The sequence below is a fragment of the Vicia villosa genome, linkage group LG1 (genome assembly GCF_029867415.1).
Source record: "Vicia villosa cultivar HV-30 ecotype Madison, WI linkage group LG1, Vvil1.0, whole genome shotgun sequence".
Taxonomy (NCBI): domain Eukaryota; kingdom Viridiplantae; phylum Streptophyta; class Magnoliopsida; order Fabales; family Fabaceae; genus Vicia; species Vicia villosa.
In genome coordinates, this window is record NC_081180.1 from 88,017,886 (window position 1) to 88,029,865 (window position 11,980).

At 43.9% G+C, this 11,980-nt stretch overlaps 1 protein-coding gene across 1 annotated transcript; it reads right to left on the reverse strand.

Annotated features, from left to right (window-relative positions):
• Nucleotides 1-10,274: 10,274 nt before the first annotated feature.
• On the reverse strand, nucleotides 10,275-11,546 carry LOC131648701 (uncharacterized). Its single transcript, XM_058918436.1, has one exon. It carries the CDS (start codon nucleotides 11,544-11,546, stop codon nucleotides 10,275-10,277), a length of 1,272 nt encoding a protein of 423 aa, XP_058774419.1.
• Between the last annotated feature and the right edge of the window lie 434 nt (nucleotides 11,547-11,980).

Here is an 11,980-nt window from a genome sequence, read left to right on the forward strand (position 1 = left end):
TCGTCTTAAACCTGAAGGTGAGATCGGCGCTAGCCTTTCGAACATTCAAGGTAGAAGAAGATTAAATATCAAGACCTGAAATTTGTCCTGAAGAGATGGTGTAGATGTTATCCTTATTATTATTTTGATATCTGCTGGGGAAAGAGAAATTTTTGTTTTTCTGGTGGATATATTTACAGTGAACAATGGATTTGGATGGAGATAGCTTATAACGCGGTAGCGGTGCCGACACGGGGTTTTCAAAGAGAATGGTTGCATGAAACAATGACTGAAAGGAAATAGATCTCGTGCGATCTACGACTCAATGTCAGGACTGAAAGGAATAAGATCTCGTGGCGATCTATGACTCAACATCGAAAGAAGATCTCGTGCGATCCTCTACACTTTGGAAGGAATAAGATCTCGTGGCGATCTATGACTCAACATCGAAAGAAGATCTCGTGCGATCCTCTACACTTTGGAAGGAATAAGATCTCGTGGCGATCTATGACTCAACATCGAGAGAAGATCTCGTGCGATCCTCTACACTTTGGAAGGAATAAGATCTCGTGGCGATCTATGACTCAACATCGAAAGAAGATCTCGTGCGATCCTCTACACTTTGGAAGGAATAAGATCTCGTGGCGATCTATGACTCAACATCGAGAGAAGATCTCGTGCGATCCTCTACACTTTGGAAGGAATAAGATCTCGTGGCGATCTATGACTCAACATCGAAAGAAGATCTCGTGCGATCCTCTACACTTTGGAAGGAATAAGATCTCGTGGCGATCTATGACTCAACATCGAGAGAAGATCTCGTGCGATCCTCTACACTTTGGAAGGAATAAGATCTCGTGGCGATCTATGACTCAACATCGAAAGAAGATCCCGTGCGATCCTCTACACTTTGGAAGGAATAAGATCTCGTGGCGATCTATGACTCAACATCGAGAGAAGATCTCGTGCGATCCTCTACACTTTGGAAGGAATAAGATCTCGTGGCGATCTATGACTCGACATCAGGGGACAAAAGAAGACATTGTGTCAGACGCTCATCAGAAACTGAGGATACCTCGTATCGGCACCGTGGCTTAAAAGTGTTTGTAGTGTGGTAGCAGATATCAGGCAAAGTTTGTACAGGTAACAACTTTGAGGGGATGGGTCATTGTTCTGATTCAACATTAGCCCCTATTATCTGGCTCATGCTTTGTATGCATGTTTGAGTTTTTTATGGCGCAATGATCCATTGTGATGGATATGCTACGCTTTCGAGGATGCAAATGCTATATGCAATGGATTCTATATGCAAAGGGTGCCAAATAAAGGCCCTTGGTGGAACAGAAGAGTAGGATCATTGGGGTCCGTTGCCTTGTGATCTTGAACCATCATTGTGAATTGATATCGGAACCCTACAGTACCAAAGATTATTGGTAACTGCGTTGAGGGTTGGAGCATAGCCCTGCTGGGGATGAAATGACCTTACTCGACTTTCCTTACATCCTAAGCTGCTCGGGGAATCACGAGTCTGGAGAGACCGCTCTTCGTCTGTCATATGGAGGAGGGATATGGACCTTTTCAAGTGCCCCATGCTTACCAGTACTGGTGAATTATACTCTGGAACTTTCGCGTGGGATGGTGATGACCTTTGTGACATATCATGAGCCAAGATGACGGCAAGAACCTGCAACCTGCACAGAAAACAACGTTTGGATGCAACTGGTGCCGCTTAGAGCACTTTTATGTTTATGTAACATCATGTTTCGTTTTGATTTTGTGATTATTATTCCCCATGCTTTCAATGCAATGTTTAATAACGAATTAAATCACATCTTGCATGCGAAAAGGAAAGAAAGAGGGCTTTTGCATCAAAAGATCATTTTATTGATGGAATGCCTGTGAATAGGCTTCTGTACAAGGAAGCAACTCCTAGATGAGGTAGTTGCGAAAAAGAAAATAAAAATGCAAAGAGCAAAATGGCAAAGAGAAATGCTCGGATTTCCATTAAAACTGATATTGCTACAGTTCCCATATCCTCGATCCTCTCAATGCTTTGCTTCAGAAGAGCAATAGTTGGACTGATCCGTCTGTTCTGCCAAGGGCGTATAGTGGTCTTTGTGAAGGATATTCAGACTGCAGCCTCTCGCTTTTGATCCCTAACTTTTGCCTGGATCGCCCTTTCGGGTTTTCAATCCAACGGGATGCCCCTTTTTGCCTAAGTCGCCCTTTCGGGTTTTCAACTTAGCGGGTTATTCTTTTTTGTTTTATCCCTAATTTTTGCCCAAACCCTTTTGGTTTGCCGGGATGCCCTTATTTTTGCCTAGGTACGTCGACCTAGCGGGTCTTTTATGCGTAGTATTTTTTGACTGAGTCTGAATTGACTGGAAGCGGAACGTCTTCCCCATCCATCTTTGTCAGGATTAAAGCACCACCTGAAAATGCTTTCTTCACAATGTATGGTCCCTCATAGTTGGGAGTCCATTTGCCCATTGGATCGGTATGAATTGGCAAGATCTTCCTTACAACTAGGTCACCTGGGTGGAATTCTCGAGGCCGAATTTTCTTGTCATACGCTTTTTTGATCCTTTTTTGGTACAACTGGCCATGGCAGATAGCAGATAAGCGTTCCTCCTCAATTAGATTGAGATGATCAAGCCTCGTTTGAACCCATTCTGTTTCATCGAGTTTGGCGTCCATCAAGACTCTCAACGAAGGGATTTCCACTTCGACAGGTAGTACGGCCTCCATACCGTAGACGAGAGAGAAGGGAGTTGCCCCAGTTGAAGTACGAACCGAAGTTCTATAGCCATGCAAAGCAAATGGCAACATCTCATGCCAGTCTTTATACGTTCTAACCATCTTCTGGACGATCTTCTTTATATTCTTGTTGGCAGCTTCGACTGCGCCATTCATCTTTGGCCGATAGGGTGATGAATTGTGATGTTCAATCTTGAACTCTTCACACAACTCTGCCATCATCTTGTTATTAAGATTGGACCCATTATCAGTGATGATCTTGTTTGGAACTCCATATCGGCATATGATCTCTTTCTTGATGAAGCGAGTAACGACTTGCTTGGTTACGTTCTTGTAAGAAGCAGCTTCAACCCATTTGGTGAAGTAGTCGATAGCAACAAGAATAAATCTGTGCCCATTTGAAGCTTGTGGCTCAATTCGTCCAATCATGTCTATGCCCCACATAGCAAAGGGCCAAGGCGATGTCAGGACATTCAGAGGAGTCGGAGGAACATGAATTCTGTCAGCATACACTTGGCATTTGTGACACTTCTTCACGTATACATAACAATCACTTTCAATCGTCATCCAATAATATCCTGCTCGCAAGATTTTTTTGGCCATAGAATGCCCACTGGAATGAGTTCCAAAAGATCCTTCATGAATTTCCCGCATGATCAATTCTGCTTCGTGTCTATCCACGCATCTGAGCAAAACTGAATCATAGTTTCTTTTGTACAGGACTCTTGCTTCTCAACGTACCTCTTGAATCATAGTTTCTTTTGTACAGGACTCTTGAATCATAGTTTCTTCGAAGTGTTCGCTTATCACCAATCGTAGCATCTTCGGGATACTCTTGCTTCTCAACGTACCTCTTGATGTCGTAATACCATGGCTTTTCATCGTACACATCTTCAGTAGTGAGACAATGAGCGGGGAATGCATGGGCAGGCTCTTTGTAACGGAGGATCGTTATGTCTGGCACTTCCTTAGGGGAGCTAACTCTGAACATAGCCGCCAGAGTAGCCAAAGCATCTGCCAATTGATTTTCTTCTCGGGGGATGTGATTGAAAGTGATCTCCTCGAAAGCGGGAAACAACTCCAAGATATAGTCCCTATAAGGAACTAAATTGGGGTGTCGTGTTTCCCAATCACCTCTTACTTGATGTATAACCAAGGCGGAATCCCCATAAACCTCAAGGATCTTGATTCTCATATCAATGGCTGCTTCGAGACCCATTATGCAAGCTTCGTATTCTGCGACATTGTTTGTGCAATCAAAGCATATTCTAGCTGTGAAAGGGATGTGAGTTTGACGAGGAGAAGTCAAAACTGCCCCAATACCATGGCCCATAGCATTTGATGCACCATCGAACGTGAGAGTCCATCGCTCTCCTGGTTCGGGTCCTTCCTTATCATCCAGTTTCATGATATCTTCATCAGGAAAGTCAAACTTCATTGACTGATACTCTTCTAATGGCTGATGAGCAAGATGATCTGCAAGGACACTTCCTTTGATGGCCTTCTGTGTGACATACTGGATATCATATTCTGATAAAAGCATTTGCCACCGGGCTAGTCTTCCTGTAAGGGCCGGTTTTTCAAAGATGTACTTTATCGGGTCCATTTTGGAGATCAATAGAGTGGTGTGAGTCAACATATACTGCCTCAGCCGGCGATCAGCCCATACCAAAGCACAGCAAGTTTTCTCGAGTAGTGAGTAACGGGATTCACAATCGGTAAACTTTTTGCTTAGGTAATAAATGGCGCACTCTTTTCGACCAGACTCGTCATGTTGGCCCAGCACACACCCCATAGATCCTTCAAGCACAGTTAAGTACATAAGGAGCGGCCTTCCGGGAACCGGAGGCATGAGAATTGGTGGCTCTTGGAGATACTGCTTGATCTTTTCGAAGGCTTCCTGACAATGATCATCCCAACGAATATCTTGATTCTTGCGCAACAACTTAAAGATGGGTTCACAAGTGTCAGTGAGATGAGAAATGAACCTGGCTATGTAATTCAGTCTCCCAAGGAACCCTCGAACTTCTTTTTCATTCTTCGGTGCTGGCATGTTCTGTATTGCTCTTACTTTATCAGGGTCGACCTCAATCCCTCGTTGGCTCACAATGAATCCAAGTAACTTTCCAGATCGCACTCCAAAAGTGCACTTGTTTGGATTAAGCCTTAACTTGAATTTACGCAAACGAGCAAACAGTTTCTCAAGATATACCAAGTGTTCCTCCTCAGTTTGGGATTTTGCAATCATATCATCGACGTACACCTCAATCTCTTTATGGATCATGTCATGGAAAAGAGTCACCATTGCTCGTTAATATGTTGCACCAGCATTCTTAAGACCAAAAGGCATCACCTTATAGCAATATGTACCCCACGGAGTGGTAAAAGTAGTCTTAGTCATATCTTCAGGAGCCATCTTTATTTGATTATAGCCAGAAAAACCATCCATGAAGGAGAACACCGAATACTGAGCAGTGTTGTCGACTAACACATCAATATGAGGCAGGGGAAAATCATCCTTCGGACTTGCCCTATTCAAATCTCGGTAGTCAACACACATGCGTACCTTTCCGTCCTTCTTAGGAACAGGTACTATGTTTGCAATCCAAGGAGGATACTCACACACAGATAAGAAACCAGCCTTCAACTGTTTTTCGACTTCCTCCTTGATTTTCAAAGCCATATCAGGTCGAGTTCTTCGTGGTTTCTGCTTTACAGGCGGACATTCTGGTTTGAGCGGTAACCTGTGCATAACTATATCCGTGTCTAAACCAGGCATGTCTTCATATGACCAGGCGAAGATATCAACATACTCTCGAAGCAACTCAATCAACCTTCTCTTTACATCACTTTGCAAAGCGGCCCCTATCTTGACTTCTCTCTTTGCTTCTTCTGTGCCGAGGTTGATGATTTCTATGGCTTCTTGATGTGGCTGAATAGATTTCTCCTCTTGTCTCAAAAGTCTTGCCAATTCCTCAGGGACTTCACAATCTTCCCCATTATCCTCATCAGCTTGGTCAATTGGATTCTCAAGGATATTAAGACGCGGAACTGTAACATTATCATTTTTGATGGAATTCGAGCCGGATCTGCACGATGGATGATTTATGCCTTAGAATGCAACACATAAAGAAGGAAAAAAAAGAAAAAAACTTTGCCATTTTTGAAAAAAAGTTTTTTTTAAAGTAAAGACGAAAATGAAAGAAATGGAACAGTAATTGCATGCAAAGATATGGTTTTCATTCAATATTAAACAAAATGAAACAACATGGGGGCCCTTCTTTATACAAGCGGTCAAAATGCTTAGGGCGAAGCATATGACTTATCGAAACAAGAAAATTACATCTCCATAAAAGTGACTCTGGGGATGTCCAAGATGGTCCAATTGTTGAGCTCCTGTCCAAGCGCAGCATGGCAAACGAATCTGGAGAGATCTTCTTCATCATCATCATCCACGGCGAGAACTTGACTTCCAGAACTGGTGCTTGCACTGACGAACACTTGAGAAATGGGGGGAATCACCTTCTTTCCAGGAATTATGCTGAGCTGAGTAGAAGAGGATGGTTGATACCCAAGGCCATACTTGTCTCGCTTCTCATGAACATCAATCAGCTTGCCCCAGGCACTATGGGGAGTACCAGCTTCTAAGAAGGCCTTAGCATCATTTAGAGACGAGAGGGGTGCTCCAAGTTCCTTCTTATTCTCAACCACGGGGAGTTTATCAACCGACACAATCTCTAATGCCTGAAAAGGCGTCTCTTGTATCTCTCCCTCCACTTCAACATAACGGTATGACGCCAGATTATTGACAATCAAATCCTCTTCACCAGTGATCACAACAATCTTGTCATTCACAACAAATTTCAAACACTGATGAAGGGTAGATGTCACAGCCCCAGCAGCATGGATCCAAGGACGACCCAAGAGGCAGGTGTATGAAGGACTTATATCCATGACATAGAAGGCAATATAGAACATGTGAGGGCCAATCAAAACAGGCAGATCAATTTCCCCTTCTACGGACCTTCTAGAGCCGTCAAACGCTCTGACACTCATAGTGCATGGTCTCATCATAATCCCATCCATACTCAGCTTAAACAAAGTGGTCTTGGGCATCACATTAAGAGAAGAACCTGTATCAATCAGAACTCGAGACAACACAGCATCCAGACACTTGACTGAGATATGCAACGCTTTGTTGTGTGCTCTACCCTCAGGTGGAAGCTCGTCATCAGAAAAACCCAAACAATTACCAGCAGCAATGTTGGTCACAACCCCTTCAAACTGAGGCACGGTAATTTCTTGAGTTACGTGAGCGGAAGCCAGAACTTTCATCAGAGCATCACGATGAGCTTCAGAATGCACCAAGAGAGACAAGATAGAGATCTTGGCTTGGGTCTGATCAAGTTGGTCAATCACTTTGTAATCACTCTTCTTAATGATCTTCAAGAGTTGCTCGGCATCTTGTGCATTACGTGTTACAGGAGGATCAACAGCAACTTGCTTTCCTTTTGCTTGTGCACTAGCCTCTTTATTGGTCTCTTTAGGAGGCGGAGGAGGGGCAGCAAAGATCCGACCACTACGGGTAATACCACTAGTGCCAGTAATATTTGTGATACTCGAAGTACCCACTGGAGGACAGTCAAACTTCTTCCCTCGAATATACACGGCATTATAACTCCAAGGAACAGCTTTAGAATTATTCACAGGAGAGGGAACAAGAGGCGAGGTTGAAGGAGTCGAAGGAACACTTGGAACCTGAATAACCATCGGAATTCTCGGAGCCTGAATGACCAAAGGAGTACTCGGAGCATGAATGACCAAAGGGGTGCTTTGATTCTTCGACACCTCAACAGGATAGTAAGGTATCTCTAGAGTAGCCACATCTTCGACAGGAATGACCCTTTCCACTCTAAGAACACCTTCATCCATTAGTTTCTGGATTTCCTCTTTCAACCTAGTGCATTCCTCAGGGTTAGAAGAACATTGCAAACAGTAGTCATGTAGTTCACACAAAACCTTTTGTTGCATAAGATACTCTCTGACAACTGCTAGCGGCATCCTAACCTCATTAACATCATTTACCAGGATCTGATCATCACATAACTCAATAGCATTGGTCGTACCAGTATGAGGAGGCATAGGATTATTCTGCACATTGGGACCAGTGGGGGCGAATGAGATAAGCTTGTCGTCAAGGAGATCCTGAACCTTCAATTTGAATGCCCTACACTTTTCAATAGTATGGCCTGGAGCCCCTGAATGAAATTCACATCGAGCATTAACATCATAACCAGGAGGGAGAGGACTAGGCGGAGGCCCAAGCTCACGGAGTTGTACCAATTGGCCAGCAAGCAACTGAGGGAGGAGTTGGGCATATGACATCGGAACCGGATCAATACGCCTATCTTGGAATCTTGTTCTTTGTGGGCCCCTTTGACCTTGAGGTCTAGGGTTCTGTTGACGATTCTGAGGAGCAGCAGCTTGTTGTTGTGGTACGAAAGGCTGTTGGGGTGCCATCCATGGTTGTGGGAGAGCGGCAGCATATGCCTGAGGGACATATGGACCAGGAACAGCATAAGGCATCGGATAATAAGGAGGTGGAACAACAGAATATGCAGGAGCTCGGCTTTGGTCAACAGAGGCAGTGCTAGTCTCACCTTCCTTCTTCTTCACAAACCCAGAATACGGCTTCTTACCATTACCACTTGAGGTGCTAGGACTAGTGACACCTTGAATGGTACCAGCTTTGACACAGTTCTCAACCCTCTCACCAATGATGACCACATCCGAAAAGGAAGGAGAAGTATTACTAACCATGTGCTGAAGATACGGCCCCTTCAGAGTTCCCATAAACAGATCAATCAACTCACGGTCCAGGAGAGGAGGTTGGACACGAGCAGCAAGCTCACGCCACCTCTGGGCGTATTCCTTAAAGGACTCTTCAGATTTCTGTGACATATTTTGCAGCTGTGCACGGCTGGGAGCCATAGCAGTATTGTAGTGGTATTGTTTCAAGAAGGCATCAACAAGTTCTCCCCAAGTACTAACATTAGACCTATCGAGCTTCATATACCACTCTAACGGGGCTCCAGTGAGACTATCCTGGAAGAAGTGCATAAGCAGAGGTTCGTTCTCAGCGTGAGCGGCCATCTTACGACAGTAGGAACGAATGTGAGTCTCTGGACAAGTAACTCCCTTGTACTTATCAAAATCTGGCACCTTGAACTTCGGGGGAATAACAATCCCAGGTACCAAGCACATAGCAGCGGTGTCGAAACTCGAAGTTTTAGCAACCTCGACGGCCTTAAGGCGTTCTTCGAGAGCTTGGTACATCTTAGCAGTCTCAGTTAACTCAGCAGTAAGATCATGTTCAAGGTCAATAACCTCGTGGTGGTCATCCACTACCTTCGGTATCCCCTCAGCAGGAATCTCCTTAGTTTTCACCCCTCCATCAGCAGAATTGGTAGGAGTATCTTTGATCAGCCCCGCAACGCTCTTTCTGAGCTCTTCTTGCCCTTGGACAACGACACGAAGAGTCTCCATAAGTTGGGTCATTCTTTCCCCCATAACATCCATATCCCTACGGAGGGCGGCTTGATTCTGTTCAAATTGTTCCATGATTCTCTCGTTACTCCTGGTGCGGTAAGGATGTAAGAAAGTCAGCTTCGTCGTCGGGAAAGAAATCTGTGTGAGAGGGACCCCAATTAGTTTCTTGTACAATAACCTGAAAATGCAATGTGACAATGTGAATGCATGAGTGCATGGGTGCATGTGTGCATGTTATATTATTTTCAAGAATTTTTGGCTTTGTCTCGAACCAACACTACAAGATAATGAGAAATAACGAAGCGCAACCAAGATAAACAACCATAATCCATTAATTCCACAACCACGTTTGAAGTACAAAATATTCTGCTCTCATGAGCCAACAATACAGAAAATGGAAATAAGAACCCCATCCAACAAGACTGGTGGTGATTCTATAACAAAAACCAATACTAAGCAGGATCTCCCATGTCCAAATGACGAAGTGGACTATCTCCAATGTTCTTATAGCTCCAAGCCTTCATTTCTTCAAACAACTTTTTGGTCTCAGCATGGGTTGGTCTTTTAACAACTTCTTGAATCAATAGGTCTTTTCTGAAATGCATGGTCTCCAAGTAACGGCTTCTCAATTCCCAACCGCTGGCTTCCTCTTGAGCTTGAGTATCATTTTGGCCCTTTTCCTCCACTCGACTCTTCAACTTGCGAATCTCTTCATAACACCCCTCAATCCTTGCCAGACGTTCCAGAAGGAGCTTGTCTGCTTTCTTTCGACGGGCTTTCTCTGATTTGGCTATATCAGTCTGGATTTGGAGCCTCTTTGTCAATTCCGCCAACTGATCCTCATAATGCTCTTTGATCTTCCTCTCTTGAATCTTAGTGGACTTGGGATCGGCAACTACTCTCGGCCTCTTCTGAGAAGTACTTCCCTTGGCGTACAACTCTTCAAGCTCTATTTCTCTCATTTTCAACTTATGAAGGGCAGAAAGCTTCTATTGCCTATCAGTATTCATCTTAACTTGCATCGTCTCCATTTGTTCAGTCAATTTCCGATTCTGCTCAACAGTCTGATTATAACGAGGCATGGAGACAATGTTGGGTTGTGCGCCAACAGGAGGGTACAAAGGATCCTTAATAGGGAAAGGCATCCCTTGGGTATTAGCCACAGTTTCGACCCACTTAGTATAGTCTTCATAAGTCGCACAGTCCCTTTGACCAAAATGCTTCTTGTCTCTCCAACAAATACTCTTCCAGGCTTGTACAGCTTCTGCCATCTGCCCATTGTCGGTGACCACATGATAGAAAATGTTCTCAGCTATCTCAGATTGCTCAGGAGGATTGACGAAAGCATATCCATAAGTTCTCCTAGCCAAGACGGGATTATAATTGATCCCACCTCTAACACCTATGAGGGGCACATTGTTGAACTTCCCACAACTCATGATAACCTCCTTGTCTTCCAAAGATTTGTTATACCATACAATGTCTTTGGCTCTAAGTCCCATAATCCTTTCAGCCCATTTAGAGGCGTGCCTACTATCAACGAAAGCTCCACGTTCAGGCAAATGTGATCTGAACCAACGGTATAGCAAAGGAGCAAAACATCTGACCAAACCCTTCTTTTGACGATTCTTTTGATGAACTGAATGATAAACATCCCCCAAAAGTGTAGGAACAGGATTCTGCAGAATGAACAAATGGATTGCACTCATATCAACAAAATCAGGCACGTTCGGGAACATTAGGATACCATAAATACTTAGAGCCAGGATAGCCCTAAGAGTGTCCCATTCTTTCGCTTCAGCAGCATCACACCCTCTTTTGACCAGGAACTCCATATGAAAACCCTGAGATCTTCCTCTCTCGGAAAGATTTGCATCAACAACTGACTTGCTCAAATAAAGAGCCTTGGAGATTTCAATAGAAGTGGGAGCCTCCATGGTGCTATAGTACGGAACTTCTCCCTTCTTGATCGGAACACCAAGGAAAAGAGAATATTCTTCCAATGTGGGAACCAGAAGGGAGTCAGGGAACGTGAAGCAACGGAGAGAAGGGTTGTAGAACTGAAGCAAGGTATGAACTCCTTCTTGCTCGTATTTGGTGAACGGCATCTTGAGAAGACTCAGAATATACCCATACTTTTCACGGAACCTGGTTGTTTCATCCGGCGTGATCTTCTTAACCAAACAGTCGAGAGAATCCAGATTCGGATTTAGAAATGTGTAGGAGATGTTGCGACTACCAGTCTTCAATGGAGGAGCCATGAGTTGGTCGGAGACAAAGCCAAATGTTCCTGAAAATAAATAAACATGCATGTTAAATGATATGGCGGAATGCATTTCATCGGGAGAATCCTAAAGTCCATTCGTAATTGCATATTTTCTTTTCTTTTCTTTTTGTGAAGTAAAATATTCTCTTTTTCTTTTCATTTTCTTTTTCTTTTCTTCTTATTTTTTGAAGTGGACTTTAGAATTCTCCTCAAATGAAGTGAGGTGGACGCAATAACATGATGTGTCATGGTGCAATGTGGTGAGAGACTGAGTGCCTCTCGCAATTCTGAATGTCTGAGTAACACTGGGTATGACAAGTTCAAAGTTTCGGCTTCAGATTGCAATGTGAAAATCCGGGTATGATGAAGGCTAGTATCCTGTCCCTCCCCAAACTCACGGGTATGAATTCTAGACACGGACAGGTGGTC